Raw genomic sequence first — 24,990 nt, 5'->3', positions numbered from 1 at the left:
AATTTCCTATAAGAACTTTAGTTTTGTCGAAAGTTCCGGACTAGTGTTAGAAGTTCCAACCCGTCAGAACTTTCTACACAGTGTCCGAAGTTTTGACTCATTTAATTGCTGCGAATAATTTTTTAGGTCTTTTAGGTATGACTATTCACCCCCCTCTATGCATCACCAAGTTCTTTTCAATTGGTATCAGAGCCTAATCTCTTGATTTAGACTTCGCTAAGAGATATCAAGATGTCTGGGCATGGTGCTAACGCCGCCGCAACCGTCACTGCTCAAGTCGATGCCGGTACCGAATTAGATGGTGCCGGAAATCCCTTCGGGCAAACAAGCCGTTCACCCTCCATTCATGATGCAGACTCAAGTTCAAATGATGAAAGCAAGGGTGAGACATTGGAAGCAATAAGAAGGAGAAAAGAGAAGATGAAGGCCAAAATTGAGAAGAAGGCTGAGAAGTTGATGATGAAGCGAATCAAGGAAGAAAGCGAGAAGCATCCTTTCTTCGGGTTAAATCAAGTTCCTCATAACTATGCTTCATCTCAATATCCTATTTCTCAATCTCAGTCGGTCCACTTGGGAAAACCTCCTTTCTTTGATGGGACTGATTATGCTAAGTGGTCTTATGACTTGAAAATGCATCTCTACGGACTTCACCCCTCTATTTGGGAAGTTGTGATTGTAGGTGTGACTCCTCCTACGAACGGTGTACCCGTGGCTGAACAAGCTCAAGACTACTTGCGCGTTGCCGTGAGGGTCATCACAAGTTCCCTTTGTGCCCAAGAATTCAACAAAGTCCGTAATGTTGAAATAGCCAAGAAAATTTGGGACACACTAAGAGAAGCTCATGAGGGAACCAATGAAGTTAGAGAAGGCAATATGGATTTGTTGCAAGGAGAGCTAGAGCACTTTGTCATGCATGATGAAGAAACCGTGAGGCAAATGTATGATAGACTAATGGTCCCTATATCAGACATTAGATATCTTGGAAGCACGGAATGGGAAGATCAGAAGGTGACAAAGAAGTTGCTTAGGGCCTTCACGACAAGGAACCCTACTCTTACAACAATGATTAGAAGAGATCCCAAATTCAAGGTCAAGACACCTAATCAACTTCTTGGTGAAATCCTTCATTAAGAGTTGGTTGAGAGGGATGTGGCAAAGTCACTTAGTCACAAAGTGAACAAGAATGTAGCACTCAATGCTAGCTCAAGTGATAAGGTTGAATCAAGCCTCAAGGCTCTAAAGTCAAAAAAGGAAGATTCAAGTGATGAAGGATCCACCGATGAAGAGATGGTCTTGGTATTGAGAAACTTTAAGAAGTTCATGAAGAAGAAGTACTACAAGAAAGGTGGTGATGACAAGAAGAAGCCATCACAAAGAAGATGTTATGACTGCAAAGAAGTGGGTCACTATATTGCCGATTGCCCACAATTGAAGAACAAAAAAAAGAGGAGAAGAGGTACAAGGAGAAGAGTAAGGACTACAAGAAGAAATATCAAGCTCATGCTCATATTGGTCAAGAGTGGGAGTCTAGTCATGAAGACTCCGATCATGAAGGTGTGGCAACTCTAGCCATACCAAAGTCTTCAAGGAAACTCTTCAACAGCATCTCTGATAATGAAGATGACGCCCCTTTTTGTCTCATGGCAAGAGGGACTAAGGTACAAAAATCACCCACCTCCTCCTCTCATCCTTCCACCATATCAGGTAGTACACAAAATAATTTTGATTATGAGGAAGAGTAACATAAAGATTCATGATAATAGAATTTGGAAACAAAGGTTTTAAAGAAATTAAAAAGATTATGGAGAAATTGGAGAAAAAGAAGAAGTGTCTCGATAGGCAAGAGGACTTGTTCATCCTTGAGAAGGAGAGAAACCTTACCTTAGAGAAGCCTCTTGACGAAGAAAAGGTGAAAGTTGAAAATTTAGCTATCGATTTATCTCTAGCTAATGATTCAAAAGAGAGGATGTCAAAGGAGACCACTTTGATAAATGAATCTCTAGCTTCCCTAAAGGCCACTCATAGTAAACTTCAAGGAAGCTTCTCATGCTTAACGACCAAGTACAAAGGTCTTGAAGTTAGCTACAATGCCCTTTGGGAAAGCACCAAAACCAATTCTAAAGCAACTCTTGAAGGGTGTTCAAAGTGTTATAAAATTGATGTGCAGGCTTGTATTACTAACTTGGCAAAGCTAGAAAAGTTGATCAAAGCAAAGGATGCTCAACTTGAGAGGTTAAACAAGTTGGTAAGAAACGGATATGAAGGTGACACCAAGCCTGAGCCTAAGGTTGCGTACAAGGAAGGGAGACGGTCCCATAAAAAGGATGGGCTTGGTCACTACAAGGGAGGCAAGGTAAATGACCGGAAGGTGGTCAAAGGTAAGGAATGTGTCATGTTTACCAAGGGATCAAATCTTGAGGATTTGATGAACATTGAATATCCCATCAAGGCAAAGGTCACTAAGCATGAGCCATCACCAAGCTACACTACGGATTATATGGTGACAATGGACCACAATGGTAAAATAGTGATCAAGTATGTTGGAGCTTACACTAAGAGGGCAATTCTTAGGAGTGTGTGGGTTCCAAAAGTATATCCATCTAACCCTTAAGGACCCAAATCTTTTTGGGTACCTAAATTCAAAGCTTAATTTGTTTTGTAGGCCTACTCCTCGGGTGGCACCGCATGATTGCTTGATAGTGGATGCTCAAATCATATGACCGGGGAGAAGGATTTGTTCACATCCCTAGAGCTTCATGATATACCTAAAGAAACTATTGTCTTTGGAGACAATAGCAAAGGACATGTGATTAGTCTGGGTAAAATTGCACTCTCAAATAAAAACTCTATTTCAAATGTTTATTTGGTTGAAACTTTGGGGGTACAACTTGTTGTTGGTCTCGCAACTTTGTGAAGTGGGCTACAATTGTCTCTTTACTAATGAGGGTGTGATTGTCTTTAGAAGGAAGGATTCCTCTATTGCTTTTACAGATCACTTGAAGGGCAAAGTCGATCTTGTTGATTTCTCCAAGGAGATAGTTGAGCCCAAGACTTGTTTAGTGGCAAAATCTAATTTGGGTTGGCTTTGGCATCACCGACTAGCCCATGTCAGGATGAGGAACTTGGCCAAACTTAAAAAAGGCAAGCATATCCTAGGACTAACAAAATATTGTCTTTGATAAAGATAGGTTGTGTAGCGCATACCAAGCCGAAATGCAAGTTGGTGCTCCACACCCCACCAAAAACATCATGACTACATCAAGACCATTGAAATTTCTACACATGGATTTGTTTGGACCCATTTCCTACATTAGCATTGGCGGTAACAAATATGGTCTTGTTGTTGTTGCTGATTTTTCTCATTTCACTTAGGTATTCTTTTTGCAAGATAAAAGTGAAACTCAAGGAATTGTCAAGAAATTCATTAGAAGTGCTCAAAATGAATATGAGTTGAAGATCAAGAATGTAAGAAGTGATAATGGCTCAGAATTCCGGAACACCAATGTTGAAGAATTCCTTGATGAAGAAGGAATCAAACATGAATTCTCCGCACCATACACACCTCAACAAAATGGTATTGTTGAGAGGAAAAATAGGATATTGATTGAAACTGCAAGAACAATGCCTGATGAGTATAAGACTCCGGATATCTTTTGGACCGAAGCTATCAATACGGCGTGTCATGCCATCAACCGCCTCTACCTCCACAAATACTTGGGCAAGACACCCTACGAGATAATCATCGGTAACAAAACCAAGGTGCACTACTTTAGAGTTTTTGGGAGTAAGTGTTTCATACTTAACAAGAAAACCAAAAGCTCAAAGTTTGCATCAAAGGTTGACAAAGGTTTTATTCTTGGTTATGATACTAATGAACACGCCTATCGTGTCGTCAGCAAAACCACTTCCGACCCCACATCAGAACTTCCGACAATTCACTTAAATCTATATATACCCGTTGGACAGCTCCCTCAAACCCTAACTCACTCTCATACACCACTGACGCCACCACCTCTCTCCTCTCAAACTCTTGCGGGGAAATCAAGTTTCAACAATGGGATTTCATTGCTATGGGGTTCTTTGGATTCTCCAATCTTCGGAACATTTGACCCCCATCACCTCTTTCTCCATTCACATGGGAAATCTTCAAGGTATTTCATTAAAAGTCCCCATCGCCCGATCTCTCAATGTAGAAAGAGTTAGATGCTTCTTTCTTAGAGTTAGCTTCCTGGTACATCATTGATCATATGCCTAGAATCTTATCAAATTTGGTGGGCAAAATCTCTTGATTCTTGATATTTTGGGTCCGCTCGGGCTCTGTCTGAAGTTCCAACCATGGGTCAGAAGTTCTAACCCCATCGGAAGTTCGGCCACCAAGTCAAAAGTTCCTACCGGTGCCTTAACTGTCCCATTTGATTCAGTCTGATCACATCTATCGAGTCTATCCTAATTTTCATCTTACATACTCAGATGGCTCGTGAAAGGAGTGTGACATTCAGGCACTTAGGAGATAGGCATATTAAATTTTAATATATGTTATGCTTGTTAGAATGAAGTGTGTGTTGCTTTGATAAATACTTTTAAAACCAAAATGCAAGTTAAAGGGTAGTTTTGTAATTATGGAAAAATTAGGGTTCTTTTGCTAAATGTGTGTGAAGGTAAGGGCAATTTCAAAATATAAGAAGGTTAGTTTTGTAAAGGTAAGAAGTTACTTTTAAACCACTGTAAGTAGTGGAATTATCCTAAGGTTTCTTTTAGAATGTGAATTTTTAAATAGATTTTTTTTGAAATTTGATAGTTTATCGGATTTCAAAATAGTTTCACAACCCTAACTCTTTTGAAGCTGACCCTTAAAGCAAATTTGTAGATCTTTCTAAACTCTACACTTTTGCTTTTGGGCATATCTTCATTTAGGCTATGGTTTGAAAGAAAATTTTACTTCACCGTGAACCCCTTGAACTTTTGGAAAATTACAGAGAGGTCCTCGTCGTCTTCCTCTCTCCCCTTCCTCTCTGTTTTCTCTGCTGCTCTGGTCCACCGCCCGTCGCCCCTCACCGGTGAGCTCCCGCGCTACCAGCTGCCCCTCGCCGCTTTAACCTCACCACCTGGCCCTCCAACTCACACGCCCGCCGCTCGCCCGACCTCTGCTAGCTTCCTCCCACCCCGCCACGTCGTGCCGCTGTCGCCCGAAGCCGCCACGTTGCGCCACCGGTCGCCAGCAGCTGCTCCGGCTCGCCCGTGCCCCTTCTTAGCCCCGCCGCACGCCCAGGAGTACTCTTCGACTACTTTTACCCGGTCGCGCGGCCACATTTCGCTTCCTCGGTTTCTTCTCTGCTCGACCACCGCCGCCACCTCTCCACCGCCATCTCTGCTCGCCGTCGTTAGCCACCTCCGCCGCCCCACACCCACAATCCCATGTTCCATCAGCACCACCACATTCCACCGAAGCTCCCTGACCAGCTCTTCTCCATCCACTCGCGCTCACGTCAGTAGAACGCCGCGCCGGCCGTTCTATCCATCGCCGCCGCTCGGCCTCGCCGTCGTCCCGCCGCTCCGCCTCTTCTTAGCCCTCACCAAGCTCACCACCAGCACTACATCTACTCGAAGAAGCTTCCCGGCCACTTCCCCGTTGCCCTCCGGCACTCCGGCTACTGGAACGCCGCCGCCATCCTCGGAGCCCCGCCGCACCAGCTCGGTTCACCGTCGACCTGCTGCCTCAGCCCCTTCCTTCCTCGATTCCGGCCACACCTGTGACCGCCGTGAGCTCCTGAACCTTTTTCCCCACTTTACCCTTGCCGCTGGTGAGCCCCCCGCTGGAATTTGATCGCCACCGATCGGCTTCTCTGTAAAACCCAGCCAAGGACCCAATTGCAAGCTTTTAAATCTTTCTAGGGTCTTTTCTGTGAAATATCAGTACCCCTCCCCAATTCAAAGCTGTCAACTTTGAAAATCGATGGGAATTTATAGAAACATCCAAAAATTGTCAAACTAGTTTTGTGGTTCTCTAGGTGTCTAGCTCTACAACTTTTGTTACTAGAGTTTAGTTTGAAACTAAAGGCTTTTAGAGTTATTTTAAAGTATAGCAAAAGGGTATCTTGTGTATAACTTTTGCATGCTAGCTTTATTTCATGTGATTTTTGGTATGCAACCTGCTTAAGGTGTAAGTGAACTTGTGTGCAAATTTCACCTTCAGTACTACACTCTAACTTGAACTCATTTAAATTTTGTACAAATCAAGTTTGAAATGAAATCATTTTATTCAAGCATGATGCTAATGCTTTCCTGCTTAGATCTTTTTTCCATGTGTAGTGGTGATGTTAAGTGACTCATAGTAAATTTGCAAGAATTTAAAAACACTATTTTGCCTAAGGTTTGGATTTAAACTTGAAATTTGAACTTAATTCAAATGCCTTAGTTTCTGTCTGCAAAAATTTATGAAAAATTTACAGTAAGCTCATCTGATAGAAGTAAGCACACCCACAAAAACTCAAAGCCAGAGCCCTTTGTAGATTTCAAACTAAAAATAAAACTTGTTGACTTAAGTTTTAATTTAAACATTTTTATACTACTAATCTGTTAAGTTTAAGAATAAGCAAATTAACAGAAGCTCTGCATCAACTTCAAGTGTGCATAGTTAAATTTCTAATCTCAATACTCTCATACTTGAAGCTATAGAAATTAATTATGATGCTAGTTGAGATAATTGAATTAATGAACAAAGAGTAAGTTTGAATTCTAATTTCTTTCTGTGTGATGTGTTGATTACAAAGTATTAGATTACAACTTTATCGTGAAGTAAAGTTCTTAAATCAATAACCACCTAATTCAAATCACTGCATATCATGTAGAGTCAACGACACTTGACGACGGAATCTACAAATTGCATAACGTACATCCTGCACATTGGATGTGTGTACGGTCCTGCAGTCGCTTGTGGTGGCCCTGATCCACGCCCCGGAATATGAGGGGAATGGTTGCCCGGAAAGGAAAGTTTCCGAGCGTGTGAGTTAGGATCCCTTGCAAGGTTATGAAATTCAATTCAGGAATCATCCGTTTCTCGCGGAGATTGAGACTACTTGATACTTCTGCCACATAGAGTAACAAGAGTAAGAGTTATTGGAATAATTTTGATGGATGCCTATCATCTAGCTTGCTTGACTAGTATAGGTGCTTACCTAGAATGATCAAAAGAAACTAGAATCTGAAAGCCAAAAATATGAAAGTAAAGACATACTCTTTGTTGCTTTTCAGCAAAAGAAAACCTGGAACCCTTCAACCTCTCATGGTCTAGTTATGGGCTAAGTATACCCAATTGATAGGTAAGCCTTGTTGAGTATTAGTATACTCAGCCTTGCTAGTAATGTTATTTTCAGGTATGCCATTCGAGGACTCAGTGGCTAGTTCTCCTTGGTCCTGTTCTGTTCTGTTTGGCTGGTCCATGGAATGGGATCCGTCCCCGGCCGGCAATGACCCATCGGAATGATGCCATGCTTTGGGCTAACTATGGTGCCTACTTCTTGGCGACGAGTAGTCATGTTGTTATATCTTTTCCGCTGCCCCCTCTGAACAATGGCTGTTAAAACTTAAAGTTTCGAATAATGTTTGTATAAATTTGTATTAGTTAGGGTAAAACAAAACTTCTGTGTAATCATGTTTAATTATCCTGTGGTGTAAAATTTTGTGAGCTGTTGTAAGGCTGGACTCGCCTTCTTGCGAGTTAAACCTACGTCGATCCTGTGTAACCGTGGTTGAATCGGGCGGTGACCTGACAGACCAATGAGTTGTTCCGTTTGAAGTGCGTTGAGACTATCGCCTATTTAGCGATGGTCTGCATACTTGAACTAGAATAATTCAGGCGGTTCTGGTACAAGGAGATGGAAGCAGAGGGCTTCTTCACCAGAGATTGAATCTTCTCCATATGATTCCGAAGCAACTCAAGAAGCTTCGCCTATGGCAAGATAAAGGTGGTAGTGTGACACCATAGGTGTCTAAAATACTAAATAAAGATCCATGACATGAAATCAGGCCTAAAGATCTAAAAAAGTATAAAACAACCTATCAAAATCTAACTTTCAAGCAAATGAATATGTGTAGCTGAATATATGCATATACATATGAATCTTTGCAAACAAACCCTTGTAACTTTCAATGTTGATCACATCTAACTCTAAAAATTTAATGGCACATCTTTCATAACAAGAGCAACAAAAGTCTAGTTGAACTCAAGGGCTAAAAGTGCAAAAATTCACATGAAATGACGTGTGAGTTAAATACTAGTTTTCGGAATTTAAAACTAACTTTTCATAAATTGCTCAAATGAACATAGTCATAAAAGCGAAAAGTTATATCTTGAAAAGTTGAGCAAAAATGGTATTCAAATGTTTTTGATTTGACCTTGGGAAGAATGAGTTTTAGCTCCTTTTTCACCCAAGCCCCTGTTGTTTTTGCTTCTCGCGCATAAGTCCCACCACCTTCTCCCTCCTCTCTCCTCCCACTGCCTTGTCCCATCGCCGACAGGCCAGCTGGCCGGCGCACCCCAGTGCAGCTGAGCCCGCCCGGCCAAGTGGGCCTGCCAGCACCTGGAGATCTCCCACTGGCCCACAAAATATCGCCCTTCCCCTCAGCAAGCCTCCAGGTGGCGGTTTTCTTCTGCCACGAGCGCTACTGGCGCCACGGCGAGCCTCGCCAGCGCTAGCGAGGCAGCTGCGCCCCTGGTTTTGCCCACTGGTTGGGCCTTTCCCATCGGCTTGTGCCCAGGCCACCATCCTGCCTCCCGCGCCTATAAAAGCCCCACCCGAGGCCCCTCAGCTCGCCGCCCCAACACCAACTCTAGCGAGCAGTGACTCGCACGTGGATGCGCCACTTTGCCCCCACATTGCCCAAACCAACCCTCCCAGCACATTCTCCGTCTCACCCCAAAGCTGCATGGCCGGTCCCCGCACCCTCTTCCTCACCGGAGCACCGCCAACACCACCTGAACCCGCCGTCGGCTGTGTGCCACCGTCGACAAGCCACATGTAATAAACTAATTTTCAAACTAGGAGTTTATAAAAAACTTTGTTAGGTCTTGTTCAAAATTCTAAATGTTTCATTCAAATTCTTTTGAATTTAGAACATTTACTTCACTTAATAGTATTTATTTTATCTGTAAAAATAAATATAAGGAAACATAGGGTTTGTGCATTTCATGCCTCATTGCATTGTTTTAGTGATTGCTTTTCATTTGAATTTAAACTTCAAATTCAAATTCAAATGCATTTGGATAGCATTTAAATTTCCTCTCTTTTTGCTATTTGGGCCGGCCCACTTTCTTGCGGCCTGGCCCACGGCCTCCCCCCCTCCCCTTCTCTCCCTTCCCTTCTCCCCCCCCGCCGCGCAGCCCAGCTGGCCGGCTTTTTTCTTTTCCCCGGCCCAGCCGCGCGCACCCCGGCCCACGCCTGCGCCCCTCCCTCCTTCTCTCTCGCACTGATAGGCGGGGCCCACCTATCAGGCCCTTCGTCCCCCCGCGCCGGACCCGGACTCGAACTCGAGTCCGGCTCACCCCCGTGCCGTCCCAGCCGCACCCCGTCGGGGGCCCCCATGCCCCGGAGCCGCCGCTGCCCCTATTTAAGGCACGAACCCGAGCCCTAGCAGCCCAACCCGCAGCCGTCGCCACCGCAAGCCCTAAACCCTAGCATCCGAGAGCTCGCTCCACCGCCGCTATTGCTGAGCTCGGGAGCTCGCCGCACCGCCACATCGCTGCTCCCCGCCGTCGAGCAACCCCCGCAGGAGCACTGCAGTAAGGTAAGGGTGTTAGCACACCGCGTCTCTCTCTCTCTCGATCGCTTTCCCTGTGCCGCACGACCTCACCGAAGGTTTCCCGCTGCCTCTCATCGCTGGCCGCTGTCCACGGCCGCCGCCTCGCCTTCTTAGCCCCTCAATCTGGTTCCCCATCCCACGCGCTATCTCCTGGTCCAGATCCAAGCCAGACCCGAGGCCGGAATCACGATTTTGCATTCCTCTAGCGAAGCACCGCCACCGGTCTCATCGCCGGCACTCCACCACCGCCGCTCCGCACAGCCCCCGCGTCCTTGGCCGTTGGATCTAGATCCAACGGTTTGAATCTAATCCAACCCGAGTCAAATAGATCTGATACCGGTCAACCCATGGCATTTCTACAGTTTAGCCCTTAAGTTTTCTGGAAATCAACCCGCAGTCCATGTTAGTTCAAAAGTATGCACGAATAGATCCTTTTTCTTCTGTTTAGGCCCCTGACTTTCTTAAATATAGAACCCGCAGTCCTAGATCTTTCTGTTTTGCAATCTAACCCCTAGGTCTACGGTTTATTTATGATCTAGCCCTCAGTTTCTTCTGTTAGAGCCCTTCTAGTTTAAAATCTTTCATAAATAAGCCCCTGGAATCATGTTTTAACCCTAATTTCTCCGTTTTAACTCTGTTTTCATCGATTCTTGCACTCACGCGATCCTTACGACATATGCAGTAGCTTTGTTACATTATTTTGTTCTAGTTATATTGATTGGTGTACTGTTTCTTATTTATTGTATTTGTTTACTTGTATGTATTTTTGTGCTATGATAGACGATACGCAGTTTGAGGGTTCGCAAGAACCGAACTTTGAAGAAGTTCCCAAGCAGCAGCAGTTTGCTAACGAAGGCAAGTGGTCCTTGATCATATTTCAGTTCTAATAATATTACACTTACACACCTTTACTTTATATGCATGCATGTGTCTAGAATATGATGGATCCCAAGTTAAGGATATGCCTAGTTTCATTTGAACTTCCTTGATTAAACCTGGGTTATTTATATTTATGTTGTAATTATGCTAGTTGCTTGTACTTAGATTTTTGTTGGATAACCTGGATATTATGATATTCTGGTTTACTCATGTGCTAGAATATTTTATTGGTGATAAATAAGATTATTGAATTAATTGGAACATGGAGAACCATCCAGGAAAATAGTACAACCACAATACTACATGGCTCTAGTCTTGGCTAATTAATTAGAAACTCTAGCTTATGATGATCTTACCGAAAGGGCAAGAGGGGTTGCATCGTTGGGGTATAGCTCGGTCCTCTTGAGGTTGTGATATGGTTCTGGGTAAGACGTCTGCCTCATTAGGGAGAGTTATGACCGCTTTGACTTGAAACCTTAGCAGATTGTCATAAGTTAGGAAATCTTTGTAAAGGCCTCATAGTGAATCCCTGCCACTCACCTTGGAAGTGTTTAAGGGCTTTGCAAACCTGGTCATCAAGGGAAACACGAGTTGTGGGTAAAGTCTATAATCTCTGCAGAGTGAAAACTGATATATGAGCTATAGAGATGTATTAGCTAAGTAGCAAATACACCTGAATTAACAAGGATCTTTATACGGAAAGGACATTAAGAAGACCGTAATCATGACCAGAATAACGTCTTGATGGCAGGGATATGAATACTCGTGTGATAGGATTAACTAAATATCACACATTCCTACTGGGGACATATATCCTATGATTAACCCTTTAGCTACAACACATACATACAATATAAGGTACAAATAAAGCACTTATTCTCTAATATTTAACCTAGATAACAAATCAAAGACTTTCAATTCAAGATCACAACATAAAACTTGTAGGGTTTGACTTAGGGTTTCAAACAAAACTGATTTTACATTTTTATGAATTTCCTATGAAAATTTATGAAATGTAGAAGTTCACTGATTTGAAATAAAGAAAGCTTTGGAAATTTTACAAAGAACACCCTAGAACTTTCTGAATCAAAGCAATTAAGTCCCTGATCCGGGAAAACAGAGAACGGAAAGATAACGATGATGTTCCGGCAAAGGAGTCGCCGGCATTAAGAAGATTCAGTTGGTCAGGGCAAACCTTGGTTGTGGAGAAGAACGGGTGGAAAGTGAAATCCCATGGTGAAGAGGATTGGCGACGAGAAGTACTCGACGGTGACGAGGTTCCGTGGGTGACGAAGAAGCTTGCCAGGGATTGTAGTGGGTAGAGAATGGCAGAAGGGGTAATCCCCGTGGTGACTTGTGGTCTTGCTCGGACGATCGGTGAAGGGTAAGAGCTGCTGGATGTCGTAGACTCAAGGAAGAAGCCAGTAGGGCTGGATTGGTTCGCTATGCCAACTCCTTCATGAACCTCAAGTTTTTCCTGCTCACGGGTTGAACTTCCTCCGCTCACGCACGTGTGCTGCAGAAACACGGTCGGCACACCCGCGTAGCCTCCTGCAGGATCGCCGCGCCCGGTCGCATCTCCTGCACACTGTTCCTGTATTGCTCTCACACCACTGGCCCTTAACCTGCTCGCGCATGGCCAGTTGCCTTGCACGCGCTCACGCCTGCGGAATCAAGCCGAGCCGGCCACCGGTAGAACACTTTCGCTCGCACTCGCGAACGCGCCGGTTCAATTCCGCTCGGACCTCCGGGTCCTATAACTTCGTCGTTGGTCTTGCGTTGCGCGTCGAACCCGCGCTGCGTTACTCCTGTCCTAACTGCCTTGCCGCTGCACAGTTGCTCCTTCCGAGCTTGCCGCGCTATAACCGCCACCTCTGTCTCCGCGAGGGTGAAGGGAGCTCGTCGTGCCTGGCTGCACCGCATCTCCTCCGAGCTCGTCACGCCCGACCACTGCCTTCGCTTCGCGGCTTCTCTTTCCGATTCACCACGCCATACTCACACCTCCGCCTTCGCGAGGACCGTGGTTTGCTTACATTAGGGCCGTGCCTTCCGTTGCCCTCTCCTCGACGGCCTCCGATCAATGCGTTGTACATCACCACAGTTGGCATCACTTCTCCCGCGGCCAGCATTTCGTCGAACACCTTAACTGCATCTTCGATACAGCCACTCCTGCACCACCAAAGATCACCATGCTGTAGTCAGGGTCGACGCCACCGTGTTCCTGCATCTCGCGCAGAAGCCCCGCTACGCGCCACCGGTCCTTGCACAGGAGCTCGGCGTCGCTTACTTCGGCCTTGCCGCATCGCTCCCGCGCACGCCCGAACCGCGTGCGCCTCAGCTCCACATCTGCCGCGCCACCACGTACCCGCTTCTGCGCGCTCCTGCGCTGCCCGCGCATCCACGCTCCAGCGCCCACTCTGCTCCGCTGCGCACACGCTGCTCCACCCGCGCGCCTAGGCCACTCCGCGCGTCACTGCTCGCTCCAGGCTACTTGCCTCCGCACGGTTCCCGAACCTGCAGCACTCGCGCGCATCCCGCACGCCTGGCCTGCCTCCGTGCCCGAGCCAGCGCGCTCCAACCCCAAGCCGCTGCCGCAGTCCTCCCGCGCTCCGCGTCTGCCTTCGCCGCGCTCCGACCTGGTGTTGCCCACATCACCCCCACGCACGCCCGCTCGGCCCACCCGCGCGCCGCCTGCCTCGGGTCCCCGCGCTCGCCCGGCGCCCGAGCCGCTCGCTCGGCTCCGCGCCTGCGCCGCCAACCTGTGTGCCCGCGAGCCAGAGCCCGCTCCTGCTGGCGCCCGCCCGGATGCCTGGCGCTGCCGCTCGCCTTCCTGCGCCCCGCATCACGCCACCCGAGCCCGCGAGTGCCCCGCCTGGGCCCCTGCGCGCGCTCACCCGGGCGCTCCTGTGTCGAGCCGCCGCAGCCGCACGCCTGCCGACCGAGCCGCGCGCCACCTGCCCGGGGCAGGAGTGCCCCCAGGGCACCGTCGCCTGAAGCCGCTGGACGCCGCCCAGCCCTTGCTGCGGCATGAGGAAGAGAGAGGGGAAAAAAACAGGTGGGGATAAGAATGGAGCCAGGAAGAGGTGTGCTGCCAGTGGGGAAGAAGATAAGGGCGCCAGGGATAAGAGAACAGAGGAGAAGGGGAAAAGAGATTTCCCAAGGACTTATGCGCGATTTTAGAAAACTGCAGGGGCTTGTTTGTAACCCGTTGATTTAAAACCCTAATGAAGAAATGCCCAAAACGAAAGTTGGAGAGTTTTTCAAACTCTACAACATTGCTTTAGGGCACAAGTTCAAAAACTCAAAACTTATATTTTTACATGTGAATCTTTGAACAAAAGTCGGATTTGAATTGCTTTTGTCCTAAAGAATGAAACTTTATAAAATTCAGGACCTAAATGCAAGCATTTATGACACGTCATGATGACGGGATAGACTCGTCATAATAATTGGATAGATATGTCATGATGACTTGCACCTTTTACACTTTAGCCCTGAGTAACTTTGAGAATTACTTTTGTAAATCATCTACTTGCACAAAAGGACTTGTACTTTTATAAAATTACATAAATACCCTTATTTTTACCACTTTACCCAAAATTTTTACACACTTCAACACACACATTTCAAATGAAACTTTTGGTTAAATATATATTTCTATACAGGGAATAAAGTAAGAAAAACCTATTTGCAAAACCATCCTTCACTTATTTTGAAATTACCCTTATCCAAATACATTTTACAAAAACAACCCTAGGTTTTTCTGTAATTACAAAAGTTACCCTTTTTATTTGCACTTTTAAGTTTTCAAAAGTTTCACATAACACACACGAGCTTTATACAAACAAACACATACTTCACACTAACAAACTATTTGCCTAGCTGATGAGGACATCGCCACTAACGATACATCCACACCTACACCAGTATCTACTTCAACAACACCTCTTGGACCTATTACTCGCGCTCGTTCTCGTCGGCTTACCCATCAAGTAAGTTCACTCTTAAGCTCAGGTTCATCATATTTAGAGAATGGAGACACGTGCACTCTTGTTTTACTCAGGAACCATGGATTGGATCAAAAGGGTAGAGGCATCGCGCAGGCTGGATTCGGACTGCAGGACAGACACGACTTGTAACAGCCGCCACGACTTCATCCGGACTCCGTTTTGGTCGGTCAAGTACTTTCTGGAAAGCTTATCAAATCTACTTTCCAACGGATCCGGAATCACCTCAATATCTATTCGGAATCAACCGCAATCCTAGATTTACTACAGAGTCCTTTTCAGCCACGGTGCTGCGTCACCCTAATTTGGCCCAACGGGCCGTGTATCAAGTAGAGTCCAAGACGGATGAGTCCTAGGGTTGGAATACAACCCCAACACCCTTGTGGTCGTTCTCCCACTTCTTTATAACCTTTAGCCGCCGTCAAGAACACTCGGGTTTTGTTAGATGAAAGTTTAGCTTTTGCTACTTCCTTGTAGACGCGCGTGCTGATCCAGCCGCCCGTCCACTTGTTTTTGGAACCCCTCCATAATTGAGATTCGGTTTGAGACCTTCAATTACATCTCGTAATTTTCAGTACTTGTTCTACTTGTTCTTGCTAGTTCTTCGATTGCTTGCAGGACAAGTGCCCTAGTGGCCGGGTGTCGCGCTCCACAAGATCGCGGCAACCAAAGGAGGTGGTGTATCGGTTGCTAAGGCGCAGGATCCTTGGAAGGCTGTAGTCGGGCCGTGAACGTCGTCTCCTCTATCAATCGAGTTATTCCACGCCTCTCATCGAAAGATCAGGAACAAACCCTAACGGGTTCACATCAGTTGGTAATCAGAGCAAGGTTGTTCGGTGAGAGACTTCCAATCCTTCGCTATTTTTATTTTCCTACAGTCCAGAAAAAGCCAAAAATAGTAGAATTGTTTTTCCCCCACCGCAATCCTATAGACCCTTTTGAGCCTTTACTGGTACTGCTTAGTTAGGGCTTGTTGAGTTTTCGGTTGCATCGGTTGTGTCGAGTTGCTGGTCTTAGTTGTAGTCCTTTAGAGTTTCGAGTTCTTGTCACGTTTGGTCACGTACGTTACCTTTTTCATCACTGTTTTGGCCGAATCAGAAACCACTTTGGTTGTCAAGTTCGACTTGGAATCGGTTAAGCGCGTGTTGGCCGAGACCGATTTGAATTCGGGTAGCCTATTCATCTTGTGGTTGCCGAATCTGAGTGCCTCTTTGTTATCAAGTCTGAGTTGAATTCGGTGCTGGTTGCATCTGAGTCCGAACTGTGCACCAGAAGCAATAACACTTCACACATATATTTAAGTCTCGGCCTACTCCAGAGAGAGAGAGAGCGAAAGAGTATCTTTTAATTACCTGTATACCCCTACTCTTTCTGGAAAAAGCGTGTGTGGTGACTTGCTCACTTGTACTACTTTGTTCATAGCATCTGTTTTTGAGGTTCCCCTGAAAAAAAAAGAAAAAAAAAGAAAAAAAAGAAGAAAAAAAGGATCATTGTTAAAAAGAAAGAAAAAAAAAGAAGTAAGGGGCTAATTCATTGTGTTTGTTTTTCCCTTCTGTTCGGAGTGGTGCTTTGTGACTTCCTTTGTGTCCAGGCTCGCGTCTCTAGCACGGTCTAGACTAGGACCAGCACAGTACCACTGTTGAACGATTATTCAGCTTGCCTTTATGACTAACGTGGTGCTAGTACTTCCTTGTTCAAGCCCACCTACAGCTCCACATATCCGACTACAGCTCCACAGGTCTTGTTGCTGCCGCGCTGATACACTTCATTCCACGGTTGCGGACTTGTTGGTTGCCGTCCCCTCCTAGCAGCAAGGTAAGAATTGGTAAGAGCTTGTGCAACAGGTTGAGAGTGAGCGCCTTGCTGTAGCTACACCCTATTACTGTAGGGATTTTACTACTTCACTTGTTTTCTTGTTGTCCTTGTCTTTCTCACCATGGCAGGCTCCGAGGAGGAGGATCATAGCTTGCATCAGTCTCCACGTACCAGGGGCATCATACAACATTTTGAAAGGCAAGTGCAGCGGCACACAGAGGGACTTGATAATGATATGCAGGTGACGAATGACAAGATTGGACAATTGGAGGCTACGCAGATTGCCACCAACACCAAGCTTACGGGCCTGGAGACAGCGGTCGGCAATATTGACAAGAGTCTCGCTGCTCTTTTGCGGCGTTTTGATGAGCTCCATGCGAAGACCAACGAACAGCGTGATGATTGGGCGGATGAATATATTGCTGATACTGAACAGGATGAACAAGACGCTCGCCATCGCCGCCGGCTACACACTAATCGTAGAGGTATGGGTGGTTTTCGCCACCGTGAGGGACGCAACAATGATGATGCTTTCAGCAAGATTAAATTTAAGATACCTCCTTTTGATGGTACATATGACCCTGATGCATACATTACTTGGAAAATTGCTGTTGATCAAAAGTTTGCATGCCATGATTTTCCTGAGAATGCACGTGTTAGGGCTGCTACTAGTGAGTTCACTGATTTTGCTTCTGTTTGGTGGATAGAACATGGCAAGAAAAATGCTGATGACATGCCACAAACTTGGGATGCTTTGAAACGGGTCATTCGGGCTAGATTCGTTCCTTCTTACTATGCACGTGATCTGTTACATAAGTTACAACAATTGAGGCAGGGCACTAGAACTGTAGAAGAATATTATCAGGAATTGCAAATGGGAATGCTACGTTGTAATTTAGTGGAGGGTGAGGAACCTGCTATGGCTAGATTTTTGGGCGGGTTAAATAGAGAAATTCAGGACATTCTTGCGTATAAAGATTATACTAACGTAACCCGTTTGTTCCATCTTGCTTGTAAAGCTGAAAGGGAGGTACAGGGACGACGTGCTAGTGCTAGGTCTAATGTTTCTGCAGGTAAATCTACATCATGGCAGCCACGCACGACTACTTCTATGAGCGGACGTGCACCTCTACCAGCTCCTTCACCAAGTCGTACAGCAGCGTCTTCTCCATCCAGCGACAAGCCACGCGCTCCTCCCATCACTTCAGCAACCAAGGCTGTCCAGAAACCAGCCGCTAGTGCTTCCTCGGTTGCATCCACGGGTAGAACAAGGGATGTCCAGTGTCATCGGTGCAAGGGCTTTGGGCACGTGCAGCGTGACTGTCCTACCAAGCGCGTTTTGGTGGTCAAAGATGATGGTGCGTATTCCTCTGCTAGTGATTTTGATGACGATACACTTGCGTTGTTTGCTGCTGACCATGCAGGTAATGAGGGACCACCAGATGAACATATTGATGCAGGGGCAGCCGAACACTACGAGAGTCTCATTGTGCAGCGTGTGCTTAGTGCACAAATGGAGAAGGCGGAGCAAAATCAGCGACACACGCTGTTTCAAACTAAGTGTGTCATTAAAGAGCGTTCTTGTCGTATGATTATTGATGGAGGTAGTTGCAATAATTTGGCTAGCAGCGAACTGGTGGAGAAGCTTGCACTCAGCACCAAACCACACCCACACCCGTATCACATTCAATGGCTAAACAACAGTGGTAAGGCTAAGGTAACGAGGCTGGTGCGCATTAATTTTGCAATCGGAGCATATCATGATGTTGTTGAGTGCGATGTTGTGCCTATGCAAGCTTGCCATATTCTGCTCGGTAGGCCTTGGCAATTTGATACGGATTGTGTGCATTATGGTAGATCAAATCAGTTTTCGCTCTTGCACCATGATAAGAAAATTGTGTTGCTTCCTATGTCTCCTGAAGCTATTGTGCGTGATGATATTGCTAGAGCTGCCAAAGCTAAAAGTGAGACCAATAAAATTGTCAAGTCGGTTGCTAATAAGCAAGATGAGATACGCTTGAAAGGGACTTGCTTGCTTGCTACTAAATCTGATATTAATGACTTGATTGCTACCACTTCTGTTGCCTATGCTTTGGTGTGCAAAGATACTTTGATTTCCATTCATGATATGCAGCACTCTTTGCCCCCTGCTGTCGCTAACATTTTGCAGGAGTATTCTGATGTGTTTCCAAGTGAAATACCAGCGGGGCTGCCACCAATACGAGGGATTGAGCACCAAATTGATCTGATTCCAGGTGCATCGCTGCCCAACCGTGCGCCGTACAGGACCAATCCGGAAGAAACGAAAGAGATTCAGCGACAAGTGCAAGAACTACTCGACAAAGGTTATGTACGTGAGTCCCTTAGTCCTTGTGCTGTTCCGGTTATTTTAGTCCCCAAGAAAGATGGAACATGGCGTATGTGTGTCGATTGTAGAGCTATTAACAATATCACAATTCGATACCGACATCCTATTCCACGTTTGGATGATATGCTTGATGAATTGAGTGGTGCTGTTGTGTTTACCAAAGTTGATTTGCGTAGTGGGTACCACCAGATTCGCATGAAATTGGGAGATGAATGGAAAACTGCTTTCAAAACTAAGTTCGGGTTATATGAGTGGTTAGTCATGCCTTTTGGGTTAACTAATGCACCTAGCACCTTCATGCGATTAATGAACGAGGTTCTGCGTGCTTTCATTGGCAAATTTGTTGTGGTCTACTTTGATGATATATTGATTTACAGCAAATCTATGGAGGCACATCTTGATCATCTACGTGCTGTTTTTACTGCTTTACGTGATGCACGTTTATTTGGTAACCTTGAGAAGTGCGTCTTTTGCACAGATCGAGTATCTTTTCTTGGCTATGTTGTCACTCCACAGGGAATTGAAGTTGATCAAGCTAAGGTGGAAGCTATTCAGGGATGGCCTGTACCAAAGACCATCACACAGGTGCGGAGTTTTCTAGGACTTGCTGGGTTCTATCGTCGCTTCGTGAAGGATTTCAGCACCATTGCGGCACCGTTGAATGCGCTTACAAAGAAGGGGGTGCCCTTTTCTTGGGGCACCACACAAGAGAATGCGTTCACCATGTTGAAAGATAAGTTGACACATGCACCTCTCCTCCAACTTCCTGATTTTAATAAGACCTTTGAGCTTGAATGTGATGCTAGTGGAATTGGTTTGGGTGGTGTTTTGTTACAAGATGGTAAACCTGTTGCATATTTTAGTGAGAAATTGAGCGGACCTGTTCTGAATTATTCTACTTATGACAAGGAATTGTATGCTCTTGTGCGCACATTAGAAACATGGCAGCATTATTTGTGGCCCAAAGAGTTTGTTATCCATTCTGATCATGAATCTTTGAAACATATTCGTAGTCAAGGAAAACTGAACCGTAGACATGCTAAGTGGGTTGAATTTATTGAATCTTTTCCTTATGTCATCAAACACAAGAAAGGGAAAGAGAATATCATTGCTGATGCTTTGTCTAGGCGATATACTTTGTTGACACAACTTGATTGCAAGATTTTTGGTTTGGACACAATTAAAACACAATATGTGAATGATGCTGATTTTAAGGATGTTTTGCTGCATTGTAAGGATGGAAAAGCATGGAACAAATTCATCGTCAATGATGGGTTTGTGTTTCGAGCTAACAAGCTATGCATTCCAGCTAGCTCCGTTCGTTTGTTGTTGTTACAGGAAGCGCATGGTGGTGGCTTGATGGGGCATTTTGGAGCAAAGAAGACAGAGGATGTACTTGCTGGTCATTTCTTTTGGCCAAAAATGAGAAGAGATGTGGAGCGATTTGTTGCACGCTGCACTACATGTCAGAAAGCTAAGTCCCGTTTAAATCCGCATGGTTTGTATATGCCTTTACCAGTTCCTAGTGCTCCTTGGGAGGATATTTCTATGGATTTCGTGTTGGGATTGCCTAGAACTAGGAAGGGACGTGATAGCGTTTTTGTGGTTGTGGATAGATTTTCCAAGATGGCACACTTTATTCCATGTCATAAAACTGATGATGCTACACATGTTGCTGATTTATTCTTTCGAGAAATTGTTTGTTTGCATGGTGTGCCAAACACAATTGTTTCTGATCGTGATGCCAAATTTCTTAGCCACTTTTGGAGAACTTTATGGGCACAATTGGGAACTAAGCTTCTATTTTCTACCACTTGTCATCCCCAAACTGATGGTCAAACTGAAGTGGTTAATCGAACCTTGTCTACCATGTTAAGGGCTGTTTTAAAGAAGAATATTAAGTTGTGGGAAGAATGTTTGCCTCATGTTGAGTTTGCTTATAATCGTTCCATGCATTCTACTACAAAGATGTGCCCTTTTGAGATTGTTTATGGCTTGATTCCTCGTGCTCCTATTGATTTAATGCCTTTGCCCACTTCTGAAAAATTGAACTTTGATGCTAAGCAACGTGCTGAACTGATGTTAAAACTGCATGAAACAACTAAAGAAAATATTGAGCGCATGAATTCTAAATATAAGCTTGCTGGTGATAAAGGTAGAAAGCAATTGATTTTTGAACCTGGTGACTTGGTTTGGTTGCACTTGAGAAAGGATAGGTTTCCTACTTTGCAAAAATCTAAGTTGATGCCTCGGGCTGATGGACCGTTTAAAGTGCTAGAACGAATTAATGATAATGCATATAAGCTAGACCTGCCTGTGGATTTTGGGTTTAGTCCCACATTTAACATTGCAGATTTGAAGCCATATTTGGGAGAGGATGATGAGCTTGAGTCGAGGACGACTCAAATGCAAGAAGGGGAGGATGATGAGGACATCGCCACTAACGATACATCCACACCTACACCAGTATCTACTTCAACAACACCTCTTGGACCTATTACTCGCGCTCGTTCTCGTCGGCTTACCCATCAAGTAAGTTCACTCTTAAGCTCAGGTTCATCATATTTAGAGAATGGAGACACGTGCACTCTTGTTTTACTCAGGAACCATGGATTGGATCAAAAGGGTAGAGGCATCGCGCAGGCTGGATTCGGACTGCAGGACAGACACGACTTGTAACAGCCGCCACGACTTCATCCGGACTCCGTTTTGGTCGGTCAAGTACTTTCTGGAAAGCTTATCAAATCTACTTTCCAACGGATCCGGAATCACCTCAATATCTATTCGGAATCAACCGCAATCCTAGATTTACTACAGAGTCCTTTTCAGCCACGGTGCTGCGTCACCCTAATTTGGCCCAACAGGCCGTGTATCAAGTAGAGTCCAAGACGGATGAGTCCTAGGGTTGGAATACGACCCCAACACCCTTGTGGTCGTTCTCCCACTTCTTTATAACCTTTAGCCGCCGTCAAGAACACTCGGGTTTTGTTAGATGAAAGTTTAGCTTTTGCTACTTCCTTGTAGACGCGCGTGCTGATCCAGCCGCCCGTCCACTTGTTTTCGGAACCCCTCCATAATTGAGATTCGGTTTGAGACCTTCAATTACATCTCGTAATTTTCAGTACTTGTTCTACTTGTTCTTGCTAGTTCTTCGATTGCTTGCAGGACAAGTGCCCTAGTGGCCGGGTGTCGCGCTCCACAAGATCGCGGCAACCAAAGGAGGTGGTGTATCGGTTGCTAAGGCGCAGGATCCTTGGAAGGCTGTAGTCGGGCCGTGAACGTCGTCTCCTCTATCAATCGAGTTATTCCACGCCTCTCATCGAAAGATCAGGAACAAACCCTAACGGGTTCACATCACTAGCATTACAAGTACACGAACTGTCACAGCCTCCACCCCTAAAAAGAATCTCGTCCCGTGATTCGGACGAAAGACTCTTAAGGGAAGAGAAGCAAATCACCCATCAAAAGTGGCAAGAAAGCAATCACACCAGAGAGGATTGAGGTTGATGATGAAAGCATGACGAGATGAGTATAACGAGAGCATGAAGAGATTGTACATAGATGAGTTTGACAAGATAAGATAGGAAAAGATGATCAAATTCTCATAGAGCTAAGATTACAACATGGGGAGGATAAATGTCGGCGACATTCATCACAAAGGTTATGGATAGCAATGAGGATAGCACGAGAGATTGATAAGTGATGTTTAAGACATTCCTGCTCAAAATTTATTACCTAAATAATTTAGATGATGTTGATTGTAAAACATGTCTACTTATACCGATGCAATCAAGGGATACTGAATAATTGCTCCAATTCAGAGTGCAATGCTCGATATATAACCATGAATGTGATGCACTGTTGAAATGTATGATTATAATGATGGTGCGACACGAGGATGGAGAATTCCATGCACGATCAAGATGGTATATAAGACACAATGCAATTGACATGATGCTGGCCAAATGATGCATACACCATGATGCAAGGATGATGATACTTGCAATGTATGCATGTATGAAATGCATGAAGTATGATGCATACCTTCATGAGTTGATGATGCATATGACTCGCACTCTACAACCGTTCTCTCGTAACTAACACCTGGGTAGTCCTATATCCTTAAGCGAAGATCAAAAGTTAGGACACTATTAAGGTTGCATAAGAAGAGATTGCAGTGGGGTTACGTCACATATACCTAGTCACCAGTGCGCCCCTAATGGCTCAATCATGTGACTGCAGTGCACATGAGGCCTTAGGTTCCGACACGGCATCATGGTCATGTGATTAAACACCACCACAAAAGAGGAATAACAACCCTATAGTGCCAACAGCAACGAGATAGCTTTAGGAAACCGAAGACAACCTAAAGTTGTACTGGATACACACCCGTTAGTCAGTCTACAGATTATCGATGATGATGCAACACCATGCACTGACCAAAGATGGTATATGTTATGATGCATGATTTTTGCTGGGAGAATTGTATTCACAAAGTAATTATTGTTATACATCTTTTTAATTTATCCAAAATCATCTGAGCAAAAATCGAAGGTGCAACATTCAGATGTTGTAACCAGAATAGCCAACAAGATATGGTACAACATCGAGAAAGGACAGATGATTCACTGAATAATGGATCCAAGGGTTTGCTGACAACTATCAAGATTTAACCCTCAAGGAAAAGCAAGATCAAGGGTTTGATTTAGCTGTCAAGCTAAGATCGGTGATAGGGTTCAAACATAACCCAATCCACTTGATTCACAAAAGACTTCCTTAACTCTAAGATAGCCTAGCAAATTTCATTGGCTCCCACAACACAAAGTCTAGGCAGGCATTCAGATACAAGCAACATATTTCAGTACATCAACGTAACAAACAAGGCAATCAGGTCAATCCAAGATGTCATGATGCATGCACGTTCTACACGTCCTCACAAACAAAAAGAACTGCCAAGTAATCTTGGTCTTACGTGGTTAAGTACGGTGGCATCATATAGATACGTCTCTCCCTATAATATCTAGTCGTTCTTACGTTCAAGCTTACGCAACGAGGTTAGCGTACCTGCAGAAAACACGAGATATCTACACCGAACCTTTCATGCCAGCATGTCATGAAAGCGTTCCCAAACATTACTGTTCACTATAGAAACAGCATCTGTACAATTACCGCCGTACAGACGACGTTAACATACGTTATCGAGATAACGTATTCATGGGAGTACCGCAAAATGCGGGGGTGTTGCTGTTCATACCCCGTACCTAACTATATACTCCCAATGTAGTCAACCGAAGTTGGTACATTGGCAGCATCTCAAGTAGGCCACTGCTTGAGAAACAGCGTTCGGTTCACATCACCGACGGGAAGGCTAACTCCCCAGTTAGCTGAAGATCCTTACCTTCTTACCTCATCGTCGAAGGTTTCGTTACAGAATGTAAAGTTGGACAGAAAAGTAATGCTGGTAGTTAGGGTTATACATATATATATATATTATAGCCACCTCTATTTCCCTCATAAATATTACCTTAGAGCTTTACGTACTAAGTACAATCCTTAACGAAACCAACGTAGTTTTGCCAAATACTTCGTTGGTCAAACTTTTATACTGAAAGCATTTTTAAGATAAAATGTATCTCCAGGGTGTGACACTCAGGTAATTAGCTAGGTTATATCTTAGACTCTAATCATGCTTGTATGTTCAAAGTTTGGCAAAAATATACTTTATGTATGCAATGTTATGAAAGAAAGGATGTTTTTGTAATTAATATTAATTAAAGGTCCTTTTATGCAAAATGGATGGGGAATGAGGGAAAAGTTTAAAAGCATAAGGGTTATTTTGCAAAAAGTAATATCAGTGGTCAAATTGCAAAAATATATGTGAAATTACCATAGGATGTATGTGCAAAAGTAATTTTACTTAGGGATTTACATAAAACATGAAATTATTACTAAGTCTATTTTATTTCCAAAACTATTGCTCAAATGTAAATGAACCTTAAAGAGAAGTTGTAGAGTTTGAAAAACCATGCACTTTTGATTTTTGGACCATCTTCATTTGAGCATTGGTTTAAAAGTTACAGGCCCTTTACAGTAAGGCCCCTGTCTTTCTCTGAAATTACAGAT

General features: G+C 44.6%; 1 protein-coding gene across 1 annotated transcript; it reads left to right on the top strand.

Moving 5' to 3' along the window:
* Positions 1-231: 231 nt before the first annotated feature.
* LOC112898170 lies at positions 232-4,426 on the top strand. Its single transcript, XM_025966551.1, has 6 exons — positions 232-1,008; positions 1,135-1,381; positions 1,779-2,077; positions 2,168-2,590; positions 3,373-3,759; positions 4,256-4,426. Exons 1-6 carry the CDS (start codon positions 232-234, stop codon positions 4,424-4,426), a joined length of 2,304 nt encoding a protein of 767 aa, XP_025822336.1.
* Positions 4,427-24,990: the final 20,564 nt, after the last annotated feature.

The sequence above is a fragment of the Panicum hallii genome, chromosome 6, assembly GCF_002211085.1.
Source record: "Panicum hallii strain FIL2 chromosome 6, PHallii_v3.1, whole genome shotgun sequence".
NCBI classification, from domain to species: Eukaryota; Viridiplantae; Streptophyta; class Magnoliopsida; order Poales; family Poaceae; genus Panicum; species Panicum hallii.
This window is presented reverse-complemented; position numbering and strand designations above follow the sequence as displayed.

What these genes read in the sequence shown, in the direction of transcription:
- LOC112898170 (XM_025966551.1), top strand. Translation starts at nt 232, where the DNA reads ATGTCTGGGCATGGTGCTAACGCCGCCGCAACCGTCACTGCTCAAGTC. An exon ending in CGGAATGGGAAGATCAGAAG is followed by an intron (nt 1,009 to 1,134) that starts GTGACAAAGAAG and finishes CTTCATTAAGAG; the next exon opens with TTGGTTGAGAGGGATGTGGC. An exon ending in TCATCGGTAACAAAACCAAG is followed by an intron (nt 3,760 to 4,255) that starts GTGCACTACTTT and finishes TCATATGCCTAG; the next exon opens with AATCTTATCAAATTTGGTGG.